This window comes from Phyllobates terribilis, unplaced genomic scaffold (genome assembly GCF_046119375.1).
Source record: "Phyllobates terribilis strain yellow unplaced genomic scaffold, ASM4611937v1 Scaffold_1__5_contigs__length_1240528914, whole genome shotgun sequence".
NCBI classification, from domain to species: domain Eukaryota; kingdom Metazoa; phylum Chordata; class Amphibia; order Anura; family Dendrobatidae; genus Phyllobates; species Phyllobates terribilis.
In genome coordinates, this window is record NW_027362761.1 from 1,034,004,949 (window position 1) to 1,034,031,326 (window position 26,378).

General features: G+C 41.5%; 1 protein-coding gene across 1 annotated transcript in view; it reads right to left on the minus strand.

Annotated features, from left to right (window-relative positions):
• GLRB (glycine receptor beta) overlaps positions 1 to 26,378 on the minus strand; it is a 175,234-nt gene that overhangs the window by 51,575 nt on the left and 97,281 nt on the right. Inside the window, exons 6-8 of the mRNA XM_073644903.1 lie at positions 17,694 to 17,776; positions 17,045 to 17,185; positions 719 to 871 (exon numbers count right to left, since the gene is read on the minus strand). Of these exons, the coding sequence (XP_073501004.1) occupies positions 719 to 871; positions 17,045 to 17,185; positions 17,694 to 17,776 (377 nt within the window). The remainder of the gene's footprint in view (positions 1 to 718; positions 872 to 17,044; positions 17,186 to 17,693; positions 17,777 to 26,378) is intronic.

Sequence of the window (26,378 nt, forward strand, 5' to 3'; positions counted from 1 at the left end):
GTTCTGCAGCCCATCAATGGCTACTGACTGGCTGGAGTGCGCACATGTTATAAAGATATCATGCAAGCATCAGGAGACCTTGTGTTTACATCGCTGGAATGGCATCAATGAGGACGGGGAGTATAAGATTTTTAAGATGATTAAGGGTTATTTTAGTACATACAGAATTATTTGAGCCAAAAAAAACTATTTTTAAATCTTCACTGATTTTCAGCTACCACCCCCCCCCCCCCCAATGATGACACATACCCCCACCCAGGGCTCTTTACCCTATTCTCCCATCTAATAACCCGAAAAACAGTCGCACCTATGACCCTGTCTTATAAAACATTTAAGATTCTCTATCTACATTCAAAAATATCACTGGTCAACTCATCCATAGAAAAAAAATTGTCAATGCTAAGATTTATTCATCTTTAACAGAATCACACAGAAGAAGGAGCCTTCACCACTGGGCAAAAGGAGGGTGCTGTTGGGAAATCTAGCTTTAGAAGAGAAGAATGAGCTCGTCCATTCAGCTCTGAAAATGGATGCACAGAGGGGAAGACGGAGATGAAAAAGATACAAAGGGTAAAGAAACTTTGTTGGGCTTGTACTGGATATTAACAATAGTCATTCAGATACTACGCCTTGTAAAAAAAAATATTGCCATTGTGTAAATAAACGTTTAAAAAGGGTTGTCCAAGTAGTGGACAACCCCTTTAGTGCATATAATTACCTAGTGGTACACGAGCAGCACTAGCATCAGGGTTGATCCAGAAAGACAGCCAAGAGAGAACAACTATAAGCAGGGTAGGTGCATAGACACCCATCATATAGAACCCAACCTGTCTCCTCAAGGTGAAGATGACCTCCACGCAGGTGTAGTAACCTTGAGAAAAAAAAGAAAATCAAGAATATATTATATATATATATATTATATATATATATATTTATTAATAAATATATACAGTAGCGACCTAAAGTTTTGCTTTTTTTTTTTGCAAGGGGGGCTGCTTTTCTGCATCTGCCATTGGCCCCCTGCTTAGAATTGATGGAAATATGAATGCTACCATGTGCAAGGATATACTGGAGAATGTAATGCTCCCACATAGTAAAACCAAAGTAGGCAGGGGATGGACAATGATTCTAAGCACACATTCAATTTAGTCAAAAATTGGTTAGCAAAGAAAAATGTTCGCCTGTTGCAATGGCCAAGCCAATCACCTGATTTAAACCCTACAGAGCACCTTTGGGATGAGTTAGGGCAACGAGATGGGGCCGGTACCCATAGCAATAAAGATGAATTGTTTGCAGATTTATAAATGGAATGGAGCAAGATACCTCATGAGGTCTTGAATACTCTAGTGGCTTCAATTCCCTGTCGGTGTGGTGCAGTAACTAAAGCAAGAGGTTATGCTACAAAATACCAAGTTATGGCATTGTAAACAATGAATTACCGTATTTTTCTGACTATGAGACGTACCGGACCATAAGACGCATGGTACCCCTCATCCCCATCCTGGTATGCATGCCACCCCTCATCCCCATCCTGGTATGCATGGCACAGAAATCCCCATCCTGGTATGCATGGCACCCCTTATCCCTCTTCCTGGTATGCATGGCACCCCTAATCTCCATCAAGCTATACATAAAAAAAAATAAAAACTTCTACTCACCTTTCCTCCCTGTGCTCCAGTGCTGCGTCCTGCTCTGCTGCCAGCACGGATCTCACCATGTGAGCCGCGCATGGCATCACTGCTATGCATCCTCACAAGGTGAGATCAGCTGCAGGAATAGTCACTACTCCCCACGCCGAGACTGTGTGCGTGGGGAGCAGTGACTTCATTCTCCTTAATAGCCGGCACACAGCGTAGCCGCTATTAAAGAGCATGAATATTCACCCCTCTCGACTCCCTTGGGCGAATATTCATGCCCTTTAATAGCGGGCACACGCGATCGCCTGGCAGCAGCAGGAGCCGCGCTGCGGCTACACTGTGTGCCGGCTATTAAGGAGAATGAATATTCAGTGCTTCCCATGGGCGTTGGGAGCAGTGAAGATTCATTTTCTTTAGCAGCGGGGACAGTGTAATCTGCAGCAGGCGGCTGCTGCCTCCTACGCCGCTACCGCTCCCCCCACAGTATGTATGTATATATACAGTGAGTACGGAAAGTATTCAGATCCCTTTAAATTTTTCACTCTTTGTTTCATTGCAGCCATTTGGTAAATTCTAAAATGTTCATTTTTTTTCTCATTAAAGTACACTCTGCACCCCATCTTGACTGAAAAAAAAAACAGAAATGTAGAAATTTTTGAAAATTTATTAAAAAACAAAACAAAAACTGAAATATCACATGGTCATAAGTATTCAGACACTCATATTTAAGTCACTTGCTGTCCATTTCCTTGTGATCCTCCTTGAGATGGTTCTACCCCTTCATTGGAGTTCAGCTGTGTTTAATTAAACTGGTAGGACTTGATTGGGAAAGGCACACACCTGTCTATATAAGACCTCACAGCTCACAGTGCAGGTCAGACCAAATGAGAATCATGAGCTCAAAAGGAACTGTCCAAGGACCTCAGAGACAGTATTGTGGTTACAAAAGAATTTCTGCATTACTCAAGGTTCCTAAGAACACAGTGGCCTCCATAATCCTTAAATGGAAGAAGTTTGGGACCACCAGAAGTCTTCCTAGACCTGGCCGTCCAGCCAAACTGAGCAATCGTTGGAGAAGAGCTTGGTGAGAGAGGTAAAGAAGAACCCCAAGATCACTGTGGCTTAGCTCCAGAGATGCACCCCTCATCCCTATTCTGGTATGCATGGTACTCCTCACCCCCCAATCCTGGTATGCATGATCCCCTTGACCCCCCAATCCTGGTATGCATGATCCCCTTGCCCCCCCAATCTTGGTATGCATGGTCCCCTCACCCCCCCAATCCTGGTATGCATGGGACCCCTCATCCCCCCAATCTTGGTATGCATGCTCCCCTCACCCCCCCAATCTTGGTATGCATGCTCCCCTCACCCCCCCAATCTTGGTATGCATGGGACCCCTCATCCCCCCAATCTTGGTATGCATGCTCCCCTCACCCCCCCAATCTTGGTATGCATGCTCCCCTCACCCCCCCCAATCTTGGTATGCATGGCCCCCTCACCCCCCAATCCTGGTATGCATGGTCCCCTCAACCCCCCAATCCTGGTATGTGTGGCACCCCTCATCCTGGTATGCATGGCACCCCATTCCTCATCCTGGTATGTATGGTACCCCTCATCCCCCAATCCTGGTATCTGTAGCCCCCTCACCCCCCCAATCCTGGCATTTGTGGCCCCCTCACCCCCCCAATCCTGGTATCTGTGGCCCCCTCACCCCCCCAATCCTGGTATGTATGGCACCCCTCATCCCTTTCACGCTGCACACATACAAAAAAAGAAACACTTGTATTCACCTTTCTTCCCTGTGCTCCAGTGCTGCGGTGTCCTGTTCTGCCGGAGGCCGGGGGAGGAGTGCGGCGCCGGAGTATGCTAATAAACTGCAAATGTGTCTTCGGTAAAATGGTGCCGGATACCGCTATGCGCATGCGCCGATCGATTCCGACGCCTCACTCCTGCCACGGTCTCCAGCGAAGAGAGGCGCCGCGACAACGTTCCTCCCGGTCAGGTAAGTATGTAAGTATGGCGCCGGAGATCGCAGTATGCGTTCAGTGTCTACGCATACCGTGATCTCTGGCGCCATACATACTCCTCTTACCTGTAATGGCTCCATGCGTGCTTATGTCTGGAGCCGTACGTATATATATATTAGTATGTATATGCATATTATATATATCTCTCTATCTATAATATAAAAGGAGATGTGTGTCTCTGTCTGATATATATTATACACACACATACATATACACACACACATATATACTTTTTTTTCCCCACTAAGTATGTGCATATAATGTGTGTGTGTGTGCGCATGTATATATACATACACACTGTGTGCAGAATTATTAGGCAAATGAGTATTTTGATCACATGATACTTTTTATACATGCTGTCCTACTCCAAGCTGCATAGGCTTGAGAGACAACTACCAATTAAGTAAATTTGGTGATGTGCATCTCTGTAATGAGGAGGGGTGTTGACTAATGACATCAACGCCCTATATAAGGTGTGCTTAATTATTAGGCAACTTCCTTTCCTTTGGCAAAATGGGTCAGAAGAGAGATTTGACGGGCTCTGAAAAGTCCAAAATTGTGAGATGTCTTGCAGAGGGATGCAGCAGTCTTGAAATTTCCAAACCTTTGAAGCGTGATCACAGAACAATCAAGCGTTTCATGGCAAATAGCTAACAGGGTCGCAAGAAGAGTGTTGGCCAAAAAAGGCGCAAAATAACTGCCCATGAATTGAGGAAAATCAAGCGTGAAGCTGCCAAGATGCCATTCGCCACCAGTTTTGCCATATTTCAGAGCGGTAACGTTACTGGAGTATCAGAAAGCACAAGGTGTGCGATACTCAGGGACACGGCCAAGGTATGGAAGGCTGAAAAACGACCACCTTTGAACAAGAAACGCCAGATAAAACGTCAAGAATGGGCCAAGAAATATCTTAAGACTGATTTTTCAAAGGTTTTATGGACTGATGAAATGAGAGTGACTCTTGATGGGCCAGATGGATGGGCCAGAGAGCTCCACTCCGACTCAGACGCCAGCAAGGTGGAGGTGGGGTACTGGTATGGGCTGGTATTATCAAAGATGAACTTGTGGGACCTTTCTGGGTTGAGGATGGAGTGAAGCTCAACTCCCAGACCTACTGCCAGTTTCTGGAAGACAACTTCTTCAAGCAGTGGTACAGGAAGAAGTCGGTATCGTTCAAGGAAAACATGATTTTCAAGCAGGACAATGCTCTATCACATGCATCCAACTACTCCACAGCGTGGCTGGCCAGTAAAGGTCTAAAAGAAGAAAAAATAATGACATGGCACCCTTGTTCACCTGATCTGAAACCCCATAGAGAACCTGTGGCCCATCATAAAATGTGAGATCTACAGGGAGGGAAAACAGTACACCTCTCGGAACAGTGTCTGGGAGGCTGTGGTGGCTGCTGCACGCAAGGTTGATCGAAAACAGATCAAGCAACTGACAGAATCTATGGATGGAAGGCAGTTGAGTGTCATCATAAAGAAAGGTGGCTATATTGATCACTAATTTTGGAGGTTTTTGTTTTTGCATGTCAGAAATGTTTATTTATAAATTTTGTGTACGGATATTAGTTTACCTGGTGAAAATAAACAAGTGAGATGGGATTACATTTGGTTTTTATTAAGTTGCCTAATAATTCTGCACAGTAATAGTTACCTGCACAAACAGATATCCTCCCAAGATAGCCAAATCTAAAAAAAAAACCCCACTCCAACTTCAAAAAATATTAAGCTTGGATATTTGAGTCTGTTGGGATGATTGAGAACATAGTTGTTGATCAATAATAAAAATAATCCTCTAAAATACAACTTGCCTAATAATTCTGCACACAGTGTGCAATATATATATATATATATATATATATATATATATATATGTATACACATACACATACATACATACATACATACACACACACACACACACACACACACACACACACACACACACACACACACACACACACAGTGGGGAAAAAAAGTATTTAGTCAGCCACCAATTGTGCAAGTTCTCCCACTTAAAAAGATGAGTGAGGCCTGTAACTGACATCATAGGTAGACCTCAACTATGAGAGACAAAATGAGAAAACAAATCCTGAAAATCACATTGTCTGATTTGGAAATAAATTTTTTTCAAATTTTGGTGGAAAATAAGTATTTGGTCAATTACAAAAGTTCATCTCAATACTCTGTTATATATCCTTTGTTGGCAATGACAGAGGTCAAACGTTTTCTGTAATTCTTCACAAGGTTGGCACACACTGTTGCTGGTATGTTGGCCCATTCCTCCATGCAGATCTCCTCTAGAGCAGTGAAGTTTTCGGGCTGTCGCTGGGCAACACGGACTTTCAACTCCCTCCAAAGGTTTTCTATAGGGTTTAGATGTGGAAACTGGATAGGCCACTCCAGGACCTTGGAATGCTTGTTACGAAGCTACTTCTCCCTTGCCCTGGCTGTGTGCTTGGGATCATTGTCATGCTGAAAGACTCAGCCACGATTCATCTTCAATACCACTGCTGATGGAAGGAGGTTTGCAATCAAAATCTCACAATACATGGCCCCATTCATTCTTTCATGTACACGGATCAGTCGGCCTGGTCCCTTGGCAGAGAAACAGCCCCAAAGCATGATGTTGCCACCCCATGCTTCACAGTAGGTATGGTGTTCTTTGGATGCAACTCAGCATTCTTTCTCCTCCAAACACGACGAGTTGTGTTTCTACCAAACAGTTCAACTTTGGTTTCATCTGACCATATGACATTCTCCCAATACTCTTCTGGATCATCCAAATGATCTCTAGCAAACTTCAGACGGGCCCGGACATGTAAAGGCTTAAGCAGGGGGACACGTCAGGCACTGCAGGATCTGAGTCCCTGGCGGCGTAGTGTGTTACTGATGGTAGCCTGTGTAACGTTGGTCCCAGCTCTCTGCAGGTCATTCACTAGGTCCCCCCGTGTGGTTCTGGGATTTTTGCTCACCGCTCTTGAGATCATTTTGACCCCATGGGGTGAGATCTTGTGTGGAGCCCCAGATCGAGGGAGATTATCAGTGGTCTTGTATGTCTTCCATTTTCTAATTATTGTTCCCACAGTTGATTTCTTCACACCAAGCTGCTTGCCTATTGCAGATTCAGTCTTCCCAGTCTGGTGCATGGCTACAATTTTGTTTCTGGTGTCCTTTGACAGCTCTTTTGTCTTCACCATAGTGGAGTTTGGAGTGTGACTGTTTGAGGTTGCGGACAGGTGTCTTTTATACTGATTACAAGTTCAAACAGGTGCCAGTACTACAGGTAATGAGTGGAGAACAGAGGAGCCTCTTAAAGAAGAAGTTATAGGTCTGTGAGAATCAGAAATCTTGCTCGTTTGTAATTGACCAAATACTTATTTTCCACCAAAATTTGAAAAAAATGTCTTTCCAAATCAGACAATGTGATTTTCAGGATTTGTTTTCTCATTTTGTCTCTCGTAGTTGAGGTTTACCTATGATGGCAATTACAGGCCTCTCTCATCTTTAAGTGGGAGAACTTGCACAATTGGTGGCTGACTAAATACTTCTTTTTCCCCACTGTATTATATCTTATATAATATATTATATTTTATATAATATATTATATAAGATATAAGACACCCCCCCTTCCCCCTCCACACAAACACACACTTTCCTCCAAAATTTTGGAGGAAAAGTGCGTCTTATAGTCCGAAAAATATGGTATTCTCTATGATGTGATCAATAAATAGTATATGCAAAACTTTTGGCAGCCAGTTTTCTTTACTTAAATTACCATACCTATATTCAAAAGCATTTAGGTTAAAATTAAGGTCTTGCATGATGATAACTTCATGCACTTTCAATTCATCACCAGGGAAATGGCATCACAACAACCAGACAGAAGTAGTCACACTTTAAAAGAAAAAAAAAATGCTGAACTTTTGGTCGCCACTATACGTTAATGTGATTTTTTACAGTAACAGTTTAGGAAAAAAGCATTTTTACACCTGAATGAATTATAGAAGTCATATCTTTTGAAACTAGCGATGTGACATAATCCCAAATGTACAATTAATAGGCAACAATAAAACCAATAACGACAGGGGAGTGCATATCAATTATGTGGGCATATCCGAATATTGCAGAAATCACAGAATCAACACAAATATATACAAATTATACAAAGGTTTATTAGTGTTATATATATACATATTTTTATCACACACACCATACAATGTACAGACAAACTGGAAAAAAAAACATTGTTATGGTATATACTTTATGTAGACTATTCCCTCGAGAGTGACCCATTTTACCTGTATATCGGAAACACAACTCTGAGGGAAAGTGCGTATAGCAGAACTGACAAAACACACCGCCTCATATAGAACTATTATATATATTGCATGGTCTATTGTGCTGGGGTGAATAGCATCATGAAAAAAATTGACGAGATCTATTTTTATCAATTACTAACTATATTTTTGTAATGAATAATTATATAGGACGTTTCGCATTTGTTTACCATATCGGTTTACAAGTGATATATAATAGGGAGTCATGACCGAATGTGTTGGCACCCTTGAAATTGTTGCAGAAAATGAAGTATTTCTCACAGAAAATTATTGCAATTACACGTTTTGTTATACACGTTTATTTCCTTTGTGTGTATTGGAACAACAGAAAAAACGGAGAAAAAAAAAAGACAAAATTGGACATTGTCACACTAAATCCCAAAAATGTCTGGGACAAAAATGTTTGGCACTCTCAAGTTAATATTTGGTTGCACACCCTTTGGAATAAATACTTACAATCAATTGCTTCCTATAACCATCAACAAGCTTCTTACACCTCTAAACTGGAATTTTGGACCAGTTATCTTTTGCAATCTGCTCCAGGTCTCTCATATTTGAAGAGTGCCTTCTCCCAACAGCAATTTTAAGATCTCTTCTCAGGTGTTCAATGGGATTTAGTTCCAGACTCATTTCTGGCAACTTCAGGACTCTCCAGCACTTTGATTCCATCCATTTCTGGGTACTTCTTGAAGTATGTTTGGGGTCATTGTCCTGCAGAAAGACCCATGACCTAGGACGCAAACCCAGCTTTCCGACACTGGGCACTACATTGCGACCCAAAATCCTTTGGTAATTTTCAGATTTCATGATGCCTTGAACACAGTCAAGGCATCCAGTGCCAGAAGCAGCAAAACAACCCCAACACATCTTTGAACCTCCACCATATTTGACTGTAGGTACGGTGTCCTTTTCTTTGTACGCTTAATTCAGTTTTCGGTAAACAATAGAAAGATATGCTTTATCAAAAAGCTCTATCTTGGTCTCATCTGTCCACAAGACGCTTTCTCAGAAGAATTTTGGGTTACTCACGTACATTTTGGCAAACTGCAGTCTAGCTTTTTTGTGTCTCTGTCAGCAGTGGGGTCATCCTGGGTCTCCTGCCACAGCATTTCATTTCATTCAAATGTCGATGGATAGTTTGCGCTGACACTGATGCCCCCTGAGCCTGCAGGACAGCTTGAATTTCTTTGCAATTTGATTAGCGCTGCTTATCCACCATTCGGACTATCCTGCATTGCAACCTTTCATCAATTTGTCTCTGCCTATCAACATCCAGGGAGAGTAGCTTCAGTGCCATGGGTTGTAAACTTCTTGAATATGTTGTGCACCGTGGACAAAGGAACATCAACATCTCTGGAGATGGTCTTGCAACCTTGAGATTGGTGACATTTTTCAACAATTTTAGTTCTCAAGTCCTCAGACAGTTCTCATTTCCTTTTCATATTCTCCATGCTTAGTGTGGCACACACAATGCAAAGATTGAGTCAACATTTTCCCTTTTTATGTGGTTTCAGGTTTGATTTTCATATTGCCCACACCTGTTTCTTGGCACAGGTGAGTTTGAACGAACATCACATGTTTGAAACAAAGTGGTTTACCCATAATTTTGGAAAGAAGGTAACAATTTTGTTTGGCCCATTTTTGGGGTTTTGTGAGAAATTATGTCCAATTTGCCCATTTTTTCTGTCTTTTGTTTTGATCCAATACACAAAAAGGAAATAAACGTGTATAACAAAACATGTGCGATTGCAATCATTTTCTGGGAGAAATATCTCATTTGCTGGGACAATTTTAAGGATGCCAACACTTCGGTATATATATGCCTTATGGCGACTAGTCCCTAGTCCCTCATGACTGACCTATTTTACCTGTGTTTATAGTTTAAGGACTTATAGGATTATTTAGTGCTAGAAAACGTTGAGCAAGGGCGTCATTTTTGCGTTGCTTACTTTAAGAGGGGCAATCTCCATGATTAGGCAGGGTCTTTATCCAGGGGACTTACAGGGACATAGTAGATATAAATAATTCTTATGTCTCTCATGTACCTGGACTTACGAGTTTACGCCTGTTTACCAATCCTTTCCCTAAAAACATATTTATATCAATTTTAATAGAAAATAATATTGTTATTTTAGAGAATTTTTTTAGGATGACATGGTGAAAAAAAAATGCAATTCTGCCAGTGTTTGGGTTTTGTCTTTCATTGTGTGGCAAAAAAGATCTTGAAACATGATTCTTCAAGTCTGTACGATTACAGTAATACCAAATGTCACTACTTTTTTTTTACCAAGTAGTTTTTAACAAGTGTGATGCCCCAAAAAATGCAATTCTGACGTTTTGATTTCTTTCTCTATATGGTGTTTATTTTAAGAGTTAATTTCATATTTTGATATATCAAACTTTTACAAACATGGCAATAACAGGTCTTTTTTTTTCATTTACTTACTTTAAATAGGGCGAGTGAAATTGTTTTTTTTATTATTTAGTTCCAATTCAGTTATTGAACCTGCGATCATCTGATCACCCAGTACCACTTGTCAAACTCAAGGCCTGCAGGCCAAATCAAGCCCGCAAAGGTCCGGATGCAGAGGGAGTGGTTGTCCTCTTACCCAGCTTGCATTAAGAGGCAGCTATCGCTTAGGAAAGAAGGCCACATCAGCACAGGGAGCAGGTGCCCCCCTCCACTCTGTTCGGCAACTCAAAGGCGGTGGCACAGCTCTGACAGCTCTAATGGTGTCCTTTCAATTTAAATGCTGCCTTTTCGCAGGAGGACTTGATATTTCCTATCTTGATTTTATTTAATTGGAAACTAGATTTACTTATATTTTTACCATTTTTTTAGCCACCTTAGACTGTTACTTTTAATAACTTTTCTAAATAATGTAATGTTGTGTATATGCCCTTACATTACCATCTGTATATGTAAAATACACAGGCATCTAGTAGGGCACACCTAAGTTGTTATTATTATTATTTATTTATATTACACCATTGATTCCATGGTGCTGTACATGAGGAGGGGTAACATAGAAATTACAGATATCACAGTAAACAAACTAACAATGATATAGACTGGTACAGAGGGAAGAGGACCTTGCCATTGCGGGCTTTCATTCTACAGGATGATGGGTAAGGAGACAGTAGGTTGGGGGGTTGCAGTAGCTCCGGTGGTGTTGAGGTGGCAGATTGGTCATTGCAGGGTGTAAGCTTCTTGAAGAGATGGGTTTTCTGGTTCTATCAGAAGGATCAGAATGTAGTGGATAATCGGACATGTTGGGGCACAGAATTCCAGAAGATGGGGGATATTCGGGAGAAGTCTTAGAGGCGATTGGAGGAACAAATAAGTGTGTAGGAGACAAGGAGGTCTTGGGAGGACCGCAGATTACTTGAGGGAAGATATCGGGAGATTAGTTCGGAGATGTACGAAGGAGAAAGGTTATGGATGACTTTGTAGGTCAGTTTAGTAGTTTGAACTGGATATGTTGGGGAATTGGGAGCCAATAAAGGGATTTGCAAAGGGGAGGAGTAGCAAGGAGAGAGATGATCTAGTTGGACAACAGAGTTAAGGACAGACTGGAGAGATGCGAGAGTGTTAACAGGTAGGCCACAGAAGAGGATGTTGCAGTAGTCGAGGTGGGAGAAGATGATGAGGCATGCATAAGCATTTTAGTAGATTGAGGGTTGAGGAAAGGACAGATTCTGGACATATTTTTGAGCTGGAGGTGACGAGAGCTTGGATGTGCAGTTTGAAGGACAGGGCGGAGTCAAGTGTTACTTCTAGGCAGCGAATTTACAGTAGAGAAAAAAAGTGATGTCAATTATTGTGATAGATAAATCAGGTAGGGAAGATGCGTGAGAAGGAGGAAAGCTAAGGAGTTCAGATTTGTCCACATTGAGCTTGAGGAAGCGAGAGACACTCTGGGATTCTGGACCATATAGGTGGTACTGGAAGCCATGGGACTTTATGAGTTGTCCCAGGCCAAGGGTATAGATGGAGAAGAGTAAGGGTCCTAGGACAGAGCCTTGAGGGACTCTAACAGAGAGCGGGTGGGATGAGGAGGTAGTTTGAGAGTTGGAGACGCTAAATGTTTGGTTGGAAATGTATGAGAAGATCCAGGATAGGGCAAGGTCTTTGACGCCAAAGGAAGAGTGGATCTGTAGTAGGCGTCAGTGGTCAACTGTGTCAAAGGCAGAGGCAGGTCTAGAAGGAGGAGTATAGAGAACTGACTGTTAGCTTTGGCTGTAAGTAAGTCATTAGTAATTTTAGTCAGCGTAGTTTCAGTGGAATGGTGGGGATGGAAGCCAGATTATAGGTTGTCGAAGAGGGAGTTAGATGAGAGTGGGAGGAAAGTTCAGCATGAACATGCTGCTCAAGGAATTTGGCAGTGAATGCGAGCAGCGATATGGGGCAATATCTGGACATAGCAGTCGGGTCGAGGGATGGCTATTTGAGGATAGGCGTGATTGTGGCATGTTTGAAAGCAGAATGGAAGGTACCAGAAGTTAGTGATAGGTTGAAGAGATGGTTAGGGATGGGATAAGTGTGGCGGTGAGGTTGGGGAGGAGGTGAGATGGGGTCAAGTGCACAAGTGGTGAGGTGTGATTTGGAGACGAGACGAGTAAGCTCTCCTTCAGTGATGTTGGAGAGGGAGGTTATGGGAAGAGGGAAGTTATGCCTTGTTTATACTAAAAAGCTCTGGGCACGTCTTTTTAGGCCACAAAGGGTAGTACAGAACAAACAGCGATTACAACTTCAATACCGAGGCTGGAGGCCAGGATTTGGATTTTTCCCAATTCTTACAGTTAGTGATGGGTCTCAAGTTGGTGATGGTCATAGATTCTGTGCCTTGTGTGATTATGTTCACAAACATGTAAATTTGGCTGGATGGACAAGTGACTCTGAAATCCATCCGCATGGACCCCCGCCTCAAGGTCAAGCTGCACCAGTCTAACGTCTCCAAACTATTCCTAAATGCCAATAAGAGGCAGGGGACGAATATTGATGGCATATTTCAGCTATGTAGTATATTACAATGTCTTTGATGACAACCCCTTTAAAAAATATATGTCAACTGTATAGTCAACATACCTGGTGGCTTTCTTTTGAACCACCCTGCCACCAATCCTCTAATCTCAAGCTCAATCTGAAGATTCTCATTTGGTTACTGCTGTATTTAACATGCCTATGGAGAGTGTTCTTAGATGTCACAGGCCTGGCATGTCAGAGTGAGGAGATGAATACTCCATTTATGCTCAACAAGGAGAACCATTACCTCTTAGATCCCAGTCTTAAGTCTCTCACCTAGCCAAATAAGATCTCATACTTTGCAATGACGAGGGGAAGCAACCCGAAACACTGTCTGCAAAATTATATTCTGGTTTGGCTTTTATCTTAAGTCATATATTGCAAGATCCATTAAAGGGTAGATATTGACTTTTAGGAATTTTGGCTACTTCCAAAGGTTGGCGCTATAATTCAATTCCTCTTCCTCTCTGAAGAGGCCAATTGCATATAGATGTGACAGACATGCTCTCTCCACTGCCCTCAGGTAGGACCACCACCGATGTCATTGCCCTGGTCTTATCAGAGGCTAATCTCCATAATACTGGTATCCATATGCAGTAACTGAATTTTTATTTATTTCTTCACTGTACAAAGAAAGCTAGACTCCCCGGACTCGGAAATCAATGTTTTTAACTGTACTACTTCATCTGACCTTTTGAAGTTGCAGTATAACCTAGCACACGCTGGTTGAGATCAATGTCCAGGTTTCTATTGATCATAAGCAGGAGGAGCGGCTTTGACCCACACCATTCTCTGCACTGACGCATTTAAGGTTTCGTTTGAGTCTTAATAATAACCTGGTTTGAGTTGAAATATCCATATGGAGGTGACTCTAGATAAGCCAGTAAGTGCAGTGTCGGAATAAAAATACATTTAACTGTAATAAGTGGTTGCAATAGCAAGTATTCATAGAAATGTGTGATTAAGGTCCTGTTAATGATCTCTGGATACCAATAAATCTGCTTGGAGCTGGGGGAAATCATTACTGTGAATATTTCATGAAGAGAATATTTAATAAGAGCAATTTAGGAGGATGTGAACAGAAGGTGGCCTTGATATCCTGTACATCAATTTGATAATTTGGGCAAATTGTTAATCTTCTTAAATGGAAGATGGGAATGTGAGTTTACACCAGGGAACGACAACCTTCAGCAATGCAGCTAGTGTTAAACGACAGTAGCCATGATATTTTAGACATCCATCACTGTACACATCGTGTGTATGAGAAGAGTGCTTACTGAAATGCTCATTGCATTCATATAATTTTACTAGCCATTCCAGGAGTTCTGTGGTCACTACCGCACCGTGTAACCTCCTACAGATCGGAGAATTTGTTAGGGGTCTTTTATACCTTATAAGATGGAAAGAAATCACAGCAACCGGGGATTCCTGTTATCAGTGATTTACTGATGTGCTGCAGATAATGCTCAGGTTCCCGTCCTTTTTCTAGATCCATCCAACACTTTCCTCTCAGGGGGAGCTTTAATATTAATGAACATTGATTCTCCCTTATTCATTTAAGTGACGATCTATGGCCATTTCATAATACCCTATCTAGTGCAGAGGCCGCCTCTGAAGAGGAAGGGGACGTTTTTGCTTTGTTTTCAGAGACTGTCAAAAATACTCCCATTACTATTGATAACCTCTTAATTACGGCAGGCGGTGTGGTTCCCTAGTCCCTAGTTAAAGGGCTTGTCCGTGAATGAACTATTGATGACCTATGCTTGGTATAGGCCATCAGTAAGAGGTTGGTGCACTATCACCAGAATGAGAGAAGGTGCAGTACACAGCAGCAGCTACTACACATTGTACAGGACTGCTGTGTTCTGCCCCATACATCACGTATAGAAGAGTTGTCTCCAGCGACCACAGGAGATAAGGCTCTTAAAACTTGACGTTTATTTAGCCATCATGTTAAAAAGCATAGTGATGACTAAGACAGTGTAGGTTGAAACGCGTAGGACTTATTCCCTGCACTGGGATTGCTCACTTCTGCATGTCTGTGATTTTTAACATGATGGCTAAATAAACGTCAAGTTTTAAGAGCCTTATCTCCTGTGGTCGCTGGAGACAACTCTTCTTGCATATTAGATTTCCTTACCACCGGGTCCAGGGCGGCTCTGTACGCCGATGACCAGCCAAGGAACCAGGACATAACAGGGTGAGATGAACATTTTTCTTTCTACATACATCATGTATATCCCATTGCGGCAGGAGCAGATCCCAGATAATCAGTCGGGGTTTCTCCACCAATCTCATATTGATGACTAATTTATGGCATAGGTTATCAATAATTCAGTCCTGGATAATCCTTTTAATGCCCTACCTCTGCAATCTAGAATGAGCAGGTGAAGTCCCCAGCCATCAGCCGCCATATAACCGGTTAGATCTTCTATTTTAAAGCCTACATAACGTATCCCTCAACGGGCACTGGTAGGGGAGTAGCAGATGTAGTGAACAAAAGTATTGACAGTGCTGCAATTACATGATCAGCGCGTGTGTCCCCGACAGCAGCTGGGTCTTGGAGTAACTACGGCTCTTATGGATGTTCAAGCTGCCTGAAAAAAAAACTGCAGGAAAAAAGAAATGACGTTTCCCAGAGGACATTTAATGGCAAAAAAAAAAATAAAATTATAATATATATATATATGTGTACACAAAAAAAGTTATAGATTTATAAATGTACTCCAATTGCAAACTTGCTTTATTTACATATGTTCTGTTTTTCGGGGGTTGAACTAACTGGTTCCCAGGTGTGCCTGTACTATGATGTGAATCTATGACTAAGGACCCCTGCAGATGAGAGAATGAAAAATCATTCAAGTTTCATAGTTTTTAAGGTTGAAGGTAGACTTAAAGGGGTTTTACCATCTCCAAGATCCTATCCCCAATATGTAGTAGGTGTAATAATAATAATAATATTAGCAAATACCTTCAATTAGAAATGTAGTATAGTTCTTCTGATTAGCTATGCCGCTTGACACATGCAGGGCATTGCAATAGTTTAGCTATCCATGGTTACGACCACTCCTATAGTGACAGTTAGTTGTTAGTCGTAACCATGGATACCTAAACTACGGCAATGCCCAGCATGTGGTAAGCGACATGGCTAATCAGAAGAACTATATTACATTTCTAATTGGAGGTATTTGCTAATATTATTACACCTACTACATATTGGGATACAATCTTGGACATGGGATTACCCCTTTCAGTCCATAGAGTTCTACCTACAGCCTAACATGTTTTCATCCAGAAAACTCATACAATTTTCATCCATGTATACATTTCTTTTTACTTCCAATTGAGATCCAATTTCATACATCTGCGTTATAAAAAATGTACATGATCACATATATTTATATTATAAACCTAGAAAACTGTATCTGTCAGTAAAATGGATGGCACTCGAATGTTCCGTGTAGGATCAGATTTAATTTTTTTTATGCTCCCACAGAATTGAATGAATGACTCTCATCCAAGACTCGGAAGAAAGTAGCATATGCTGCGATTTTTTTTTTTCTGACAGTTGACTGGACCGAGGAAAAACAAAAAATTGTTAATTTAACAGCGTGCTGTCAGTGTACTCCCTGATCAGAAATCAGACAGAACACATTCGATTTATCCGCTCATCTGCGCGAACCCTTAGAATATGCATACAATAAGCAAGGTGACTGTTAATGGGGTGGGCACGATTGCCATGCCACATTAGAAAACTAATCTCAGCTTTCTAATGTAATGGGATGGCTGGACCACTGGCATAACCTGCAAAACCCATTTCTGCAGTCTCAGAGCCGTATTTCCAAAATAATTAAACCAATGAGATTGGAAAGGAAATATAAAAAATAATCCTATAGTGCCACCTCTATTTAAGCTACATTTCTGACAGCAATGAGAACCCCAACCCCATACAGGTGACAGGCTACTTATATTAGCAATGTACTGAATACATAGGCTGCATACTACTCACCGGTGCCTTTGTAGTACTTTGTACAATTACCATATTCAATGTCTTCGGTTTTAATATCAAACTGCGGCAAAGCAATCTTTTCCATTTGCACAGGGTCTCCTGGCTGCCAAATAAACCGCAAATCATCCGTCGTGTATCCAACTGTATGACAGTGCAAAAGATTGCAGTAATAAGAAAAAAACATTTATTTAGCTTTTTCATAGCCACAATTATTTATGCTAAATGCTTAATGGGGGTCTATATGGGGGGCTACCATATTCCACGGCGCAGAACCCAATCACTCACATCAGTCTCTGCCTCCAGAGGGACTCAGTCTATGTACCCGTAGACTGTAGAAAATGGCAGATCCCAGAGCGCCCAGGAGGAACCCACTTAAAATACATACTGCATGCATTATTACAAAAATGTACATCTAGATATAATCGTCAACTGAATGTCAAGATCGGAAATATTTTAAAGGCAAAATTAATATAAAAAAAAAAAAAAATACTGCTATGTAATAAGAACAACAAGAAATGGATGCACTTCACTGCCCCATCACTATAACTCAAGGCTGTTTAAGATGTTGGTTATCACATGAGATAATGTGTCAGTGGTTCAGGAAGCCGACATCTATGGGTCAATAGAAAACACAGTCCCTGGTACTTACAACTTTCCAGCTGCATCTTGCAACGCTGAGTATCCATTGGGAATAATGTTAAGTCCAAGGGACAGGTCAACGTAATGGACAACCTGAGTAAGTGTAAAAAAAATACAATATGAATAATTGACAATAAATTCAATCCTGTAAATAAACCATAAAAGGTCCCTGAAGCCTCAGGAAGCGCCCACAGTGCAATTTAGAACGTGAATTCAGTTGTTCAACGTCTCGGATACCCAGGACAATAGTGGTTATCAGAAAAAACGACATGCAAAAAAAGAAAAATAATAATAAATTATAATTATATATACACACATACAACCCCTGGCAAAAATTATGGAATCACCGGGATCAGAGGATGTTTATTCAGTTGTTTAATGTTGTTGAAAAAAAGCAGATTAAAGACATGGCACAAAACTAAAGTCATTTCAAATGGCAACTTTAGGGCTTTAAGAAACACTAAAAGAAATCAAGATAAAAAATGTGGTATTCAGTAAGGGTAATTTTTTTCAGACCAAGAAGAGGGAAAAAATTATGGAATCATGAAAAACAAACACACAAAAGAACACTCCAATGCATCACTAGTATTTTGTTGCACCACCTCCGGCTTTAATAACAGCTTGCCGTCTCTGAGGCATGGACTTAATGAGTGACAAACAGTACTCTTCATCAATCTGGCTCCAACTTTTTCGGATTGCTGTTGCCAGATCAGCTTTGCAGATTGGAGCCTTGTCATGGACCATTTTCTTCAACTTCCATCAAAGATTTTCAATTGGATTGAGATCCGAACTATTTGCAGGCCATGACATTGACCTTATGTGTCTTTCAAGGAATATTTTCACAGTTTTTGCTCTATGGCAGGATGCATTATCATCTTGAAAAATGATGTCATCATCCCCAAACATCCTTTCAATTGATGGGATAAGAAAATTGTCCAAAATATCAATGTAAACTTGGGCATTTATTGAAGATGTAATGACGGGCATTTATTGAAGAGGTAATGACAGCCATCTCCCCAGTGCCTTTACCTGACATGCAGCCCCATATCATCAATGACTGTGGAAATTTGCATGTTTTCTTCATGCAGTCATCTTTATAAATCTTATTGGAACGGCACCAAACAAAAGTTCCAGCATCATCACCTTGCCCAATGCAGATTCGCGATTCATCACTGAATATGACTTTCATCCAGTCATCCACAGCCCACGATTGCTTTTCCTTAGCCCATTGTAACCTTGTTTTTTTCTGTTTAGGTGTTAATGATGGCTTTTGTTTAGCTTTTCAGTATGTAAATCCCATTTCCTTTAGGCGGTTTCTTACAGTTCGGTCACAGATATTGACTCCAGTATCCTCCCATTCGTTCCTCATTTGTTTTGTTGTGCATTTCCTGTTTTTGAGACATATTGCTTTAAGTTTCCGGTCTTGACGCTTTGATATCTTCCTTGGTCTACCCGTATGTTTGCCTTTAACAACCTTCCTATGTTGTTTGTATTTGGTCCAGATTTTAGACACAGCTGACTGTGAACAACCAACATCTTTTGCAACATTGCTTGATGATTTACCATCTTTTAAGAGTTTGATAATCCTCTCCTTTGTTTCAATTGACATCTCTCGTGTTGGAGCCATAATTCATGTCAGTCCACTTGGTGCAACAGCTCTCCAAGGTGTGATCACTCCTTTTTAGATGCAGACTAACGAGCAGATCTAATTTGAAGCAGGTGTTCGTTTTGGAAATTAAAATTTACAGGGTGATTCCATAATTTTTTCCTCAGAATTGAGTGATTCCATAATTTTTCACTCTGCTTGGTCTGAAAAAAATTAACCTTACCGAGTGCCACATTTTTATCTTCATTTCTTTTAGTGTTTCTTAAAGCCCTAAAGTTGCCATTTGAAATGACTTTAGTTTTGTGCCATGCCTGTGATCTGCTTTTTTTCAACAACATTAAACAACTGAATGAACATCCTCAGAGCCCGGTGATTCCATAATTTTTGCCAGGGGTTGTACATTATATATACAGTGGGGAAAAAAGTATTTAGTCAGCCACCAATTGTGCAAGTTCTCCCACTTAAAAAGATGAGAGAGGCCTGTAATTGACATCATAGGTAAACCATCATAGGTAAACCTCAACTACGAGAGACAAAATGAGAAAACAAATCCTGAAAATCACATTGTCTGATTTGGAAAGAAATTTTTTTCAAATTTTGGTTGAAAATAAGTATTTGGTCAGTTACAAACGAGCAAGATTTCTGGCTCTCACAGACCTGTAACTTCTTCTTTAAGAGGCTCCTCTGTCCTCCACTCATTACCTGTAGTACTGACACCTGTTTGAACTTGTTATCAGTATAAAAAAAGACACCTGTCCGCAACCTCAAACAGTCACACTCCAAACTCCACTATGGTGAAGACAAAAGAGCTGTCAAAGGACACCAGAAACAAAATTGTAGCCCTGCACCAGGCTGGGAAGACTGGATCTGCAATAGGCAAGCAGCTTGGTGTGAAGAAATCAACTGTGGGAGCAATAATTAGAAAATGGAAGACATACAAGACCACTGATAATCTCCCTTGATCTGGGGCTCCATACAAGATATCACCCCGTGGAGTCAAAATGATCTTAAGAGCGGTGAGCAAAAATCCCAGAACCACACAGGGGGGATCTAGTGAATGACCTGCAGAGAGGTGGGACCAATGTTACACAGGCTACCATCAGTAACACAGAGCCACCAGGGACTCAGATCCTGCAGTGCCAGATGTGTCCCCCTGCTTAAGTTATTACATGTCCGGGCCCATCTGAAGTTTGCTAGAGAGCATTTGGATGTTCCAGAAGAGGATTGGGAGAATGTCATATGGTCAGATGAAACCAAAGTTGAACTGTTTGGTAGAATCAAAACTCGCCGTGTTTGGAGGAGAAAGAATGCTGAGTTGCATCCAAAGAGCACCATACCTACTGTGAAGCATGGGGTGGCAACATCATGCTTTGGGACCGTTTCTCTGCCAAGGGACTAGGACGACTGCTCCGTGTACATGAAAGAATGAATGGGGCCAAGTATCGTGAGATTTTGAGTGAAAACCTCCTTCCATCAGCAAGGGCATTGAAGATGAAACGTGGCTGGGTCGTTCAGCATGACAATGATCCCAAGCACACCGCCAGGGCAACAAAGGAGTGGCTTCGTAAGAAGTATTTCAAAGTCCTGGAGAAGCCTAGCCAGTCTCCAGATCTAAACCCTATAGAAAACCTTTGGAGGGAGTTGAAAGTCTGTGTTGCCCAGCGACAGCCCCAAAACAACACTGCTCTAGAGATCTGAATGGAGGAATGGGCCAACATACCAGCACAGCGTGTGCCAACCTTGTGAAGACTTACAGAAAACGTTTGACCTCTGTCATTGCCAACAAAGGATATATAACAAAGTATTGAGATGAACTTTTGTAATTGACCAAATACTTATTTTCCACCAAAATTTGAAAAAAATTTCTTTCCAAATCACACAATGTGATTTTAAGGATTTGCTTTCTCATTTTGTCTCTCATAGTTGAGGTCTAACTATGATGTCAATTACAGGCCTCTCTCATCTTTTTAAGTGGGAGAACTTATACAATTGGTGGCTGACTAAATCCTTTTTTTCCCCCACTGTTTATACACACACACACACACACACACACTATCTGTATATACATATTTGGCCCCCTTGAACTTTTCTACCTTTTGCCACATTTCTGGCTTCAAACATAAAGATATAAAATTCTAATTTTTGGGGGGAAGAATCAACAAGTGGGACACAATCGTGAAGTGGTACGAAATTTATTGGATATTTTAAACTTTAACAAATTAAAAACTGAAAAGTGGGGCGTACAATATTATTCGGTCCCCCTGAGTTAATACTTTGTAGCGCCACCTTTTGCTGTGATTACAGCTGCAAGTCGCTTGGGGTATGTCTCTATCAGTTTTGCACATAGAGAGGCTGAAATTCTTGCCCATTCTTCCTTGTAAAACAGCTCGAGCTCAGTGAGGTTGGATGGAGGGCGTTTGTGAACAGCAGTTTTCAGCTCTTTCCACAGATTCTCGATTGGATTCAGGTCTGGACTTTGACTTGGCCATTCTAACACCTGGATATGTTTATTTTTGAACCATTCCATTGTAGATTTTGCTTTATGTTTGGGATCATTGTCTTGTTGGAAGATAAATCTCCGTCCCAGTCTCAGGTCTTTTGCAGACTCCAACAGGTTTTCTTCCAGAATGGTCCTGTATTTGGCTGTGTCCATCTTCCCATCAATTTTAACCATCTTCCCTGTCCCTGCTGAAGAAAAGCAGGCCCAAACCATGATGCTGCCACCACCATGTTTGACAGTGGGGTTGGTGTTTTGAGGGTGATGAGCTGTGTTACTTTTACGCCAAACATATCGTTTTGCATTGTGGCCAAAAAGTTTGATTTTGGTTTCATCTGACCAGAGCACCTTATTTCACATGTTTGGTGTGTCTCCCAGGTGGCTTGTGACAAACTTCAGACAAGACTTTTTATGGATATCTTTGAGAAATGGCTTTCTTCTTGCCACTCTTCCATAAAGGCCAGATTTGTGCAGTGTACGACTGATTGTTGTCCTATGGACAGACTCTCCCACCTCAGCTGTAGATCTCTGCAGTTTATCTAGAGTGATCATGGGCCTTTTGGCGGCATCTCTGATCAGTCTTCTCCTTGTTCGACATGAAAGTTTAGAGGGACGGCCGGGTCTTGGTAGATTTGCAGTGGTCTGATACTCCTATTTCAATATGATCGCTTGCACAGTGCTCCTTGAGATGTTTAAAACTTGGGAAATCTTTTAGTATCCAAATCCGGCTTTAAACTTCGCCACAACAGTATCTCGGACCTGCCTGGTGTGTTCCTTGGTCTTCATGATGCTCTCTGCACTTGAAACAGAACTCTGAGGCTGTGTGCCCACTATGCGTTTTTCAAGCGTTTGTGATGCAGAATTTCCGCAGCGTAAACGCTTGCAAAACGCTTGGTAATCCGTGCTCCATGATCCCCAATGAAAATCTGCATGTTCTGTGCCCATGCTGCGGAATTTTCCGCAACGGACTTTCCTTGCGGAAAAATCCGCAGCATGTCCATTATTTGTGCATTTCTGCATGCGGATTTGAGGTCCCAATGCATTTGAAAAACGCAAGTCAAATCCGCATGTAAAAACACTGCAAAAACGCGTCAAACGCGTGTAAAATCCGCAAGCGTTTTTGACTGCCAAGAACATGCAGAAACGCTGCAGAAATTTTCTGCTTCATTTCTGCATCGTGGGCACATAGCCTTAGGCTATCACAGAGCAGATGCATTTATACAGAGACTTGATTACACACAGGTGGATTCTATTTATCATTACCAGTCATTTAGGACAACATTGGATCATTCAGAGATCCTCACTGAACTTCTGGAGGGAGTTTGCTGCACTGAAAGTAAAGGGGCCAAATAATCTTGCACGCCCCACTTTTCAGTTTTTAATTTGTTAAGAAAGTTTAAAATATTCAAGAAATTTCGTTCCACCTCACGATTGCGTCCCACTTGTTGATTCTTCCCCCCAAAAATTAGAATTTTATATCTTTATGTCGGAAGCCAGAAATGTGGCAAAAGGTAGAAAAGTTCAAGGGGGCCAAATACTTTCACAATGCACTGTAAATATATATATATATATATATATATATATATATATATATATATATATATATATATATATATATATATATATATATATACACACATATACACTTAAGAGATGACCGTTGATGCTTATAGGTTTTTTTTGGAGACAGAGGAGCTAATGGCCCACACAGACATTCTGTTGCAGGATCTCTTGAAACGACAGTTACAGTTCTCCACAGAACTTTATGAGCACCAACTGTCATCTTCTATCTGTATTCACTATAAACAGAGGTTACCCTTAGAAAATGATCAGTCCAGGAGGAGACCGAAGCAGATTTCTCTGATAAAATATATTAGAACACGTGAAAAACAAGAAACTTTCTATCAATTTTTGTGCAAATTGCCTCTTCAGAGAAAAAGAGGACTATCAATTAATTTATGGAATGAGATTAAAAAAAAACAGTTACTCTAAGTTCTACAATGTACTGGGGAGGATTTCTGAGGTTTCTGGAACACGTAAGGTTCCCTTTAAATTATTGTTTATTGGAGAATGAAAAGTTCTGAAATATTCTAATATACAGTACTGGTCAAAAGTTTGGGCACACATGTTCATGCAATGGATTTCCTTGTTCTAATTGGAATGTACACATTGTAGATTCAGACTGAAGGCAGCAAAACCATGAAGGAGCACCTATGGAAACTAGAATAAGTGTTTAAACTTCAGATTCTTCAATTTGTTTCTTTACTCCTAAAGTACCACGTTTTACTCCGACAGCTTGACACACTCTTGGCATTCTGTCAAGTAGCTCTATCAGGTTGTCACTTTCCAACAGCCTTGAAGGAGTTCCCAGAGGTGCTGAGAACTTGTTGGCTGCTTGGCCTTAACTCTATGGTCCAACTCATCCTAAACCATCCTAATTGGGGTGAGGTCGGATGATTGAGGCAGTCAGTCATGTCATCTGACGCAGAACTCGATCTTGGTCACGCAGTCCTTACATAGTTTGGAGGTTTTGTTTTGAGTCATTCTCCTGTTACAACACAAATGATGGTCCCACAAAGGGCAAACCAGATGGGATGGCATGTCAATGCAGAATGTTGTGGTAGCCATGCTGGGTAAGTGTGCCTTGAATTTGGAAAAAAATCTGTTTTCTTATGATTGCGGGCGGGAGATGGGAAGAAATCCCCGCCTACTTAGTGAATTTCAATGTTCCTCCCCTCCCCTGCACGTCACAGAGCCCTGTGACGTGCAGTTTCACAGTCTGATCCAGCGCCTGCGCAATTTACCTTGTATCTTCACAGCATAGACAATAGCCTTTAGATGACCCCAAAGATAAAAGTCTAAGGGGGTCAGATTGGGAGACCTTGGTGGCCATTCAACTGGCCCACGATGACCAATCCACTTTCCAGGAAACTGTTCATGTAGGAAAGCTTGGACCTGACACCCATAATGTGGTGGTGCACCATCTTGTTGGAAAAACTCCGGGAACGTGCCATCTTCAGTGCATAAAGAGGGCAACACATCATCATGTAGCAATTTCAGATATCCTGTGGCATTGAGGTTTCAATTGATGAAGAATGGCCCCACTATCTTTGTACCCCATATACCACATCATACCATCAAGATACGAGATGTGCAGCATCTGAAACAACGGATACTGGAAGCCTGTGCTAGCATTTCTTCTGTGGTGTTGCCATCAGTGTTTCAAGAGTGGGAGAAGAGGGTTGCATTGACAATCCAACACAATGGGCAGCACTTTGAACACATTTTGGTCATAAACTTGTAAAAAACTCATAAAAAAATAAAGTTACGTTAAAAACAAGCACACCATTGTTTTTCTTATGAAATTCTCAATAAGTTTGATGTGTCACATGACCCTCTTCCCATTGAAAAAAATAAAGTTGGATAAAAAAATCGGCAACTTCAAAGGCTGGCATGGGCTTCAGGACAATAGGCAATCAGCTTGGTGAGAAGGCAACAACTGTTGGCACAATTATTGGCAGCACGGTGGCTCAGTGGTTAGCACTGCGGACAGACTGATAGGGAATGTAGATTGTGAGCCCCAATGGGGACAGTACCCTTAATGTCTGTAAAGCGCTAAGGAATTAATAGCGTTATATAAGTGAGTAAAATAAATAAATTATTAGAAAATGGAAGAAACACAAGATGACTGTCAATCTTCCTCGGTCTGGGGCTCCATGAAGCATCTTGCCTCGTGGGGTAAATATGATTCTAAGAAAGGTCAGGAATCAACCCAGAAATACACAGAAGGACCTGTTCAATGACCTGAAGAGAGCTGAGACCACAGTTTCAAACATTACCATTAGTAACACACTACGCCATTATGGATTAAAATCCTGCAGGTCACCATTGAAGTTCATCAATGATTGAGGAGGCATGGGAGAAGGTCATGTGGTCAGATGAGACCAAAATATGTTGGTATCAACTTCACTCACTGTGTTTGGAGGAAGAAGGATGAATACAACCCCAAGAACACTGTCCCAACCGTTAAGCATGGTGGTGGACACATCATACTTTGGGGGTACTTTCCTGCAAAGGGGACGGAATGACGGCACAATATTGAAGGAAGGATGGATGGATGGGGTTATGTGTCACGAGATTTTGGCCAACAACCTTCTTCCCTCATTAAGAGCATTGAAGATGGGTCGTGGCTGGGTCTTCCAGAATGACAATGACCCGAAACACAGCCAGAGCTACTAAGGAGTGGCTCCGTAAGAAGCATTTCAAGGTCCTGGAGTGGCCTAGCCAGTCTCCAGACCTGAACCCAATATAAAATCTTTGGAGGAAGCTGAAACTCAATGTTGGCCAGCGACAGCCCCGAAACCTGGAGAAGATCTGTATGGAGGAGTGGGCCAAAGCAGAGTGGGCCAAAATCCTTGCTGCGGTGTGTGCAAACTTGGTCAAGAACTAGGGGAAACATCTGACCTTTGCCTCGATCACACTCATCCTCAAAAGCCCTCCCGTGACCCATCCTCTGTGTCTAGCTATCGCCCCATATCACCATATCTCCCCTATGCCTCAAAAGTACTGGAACAGCATGTCCATCTTGAACT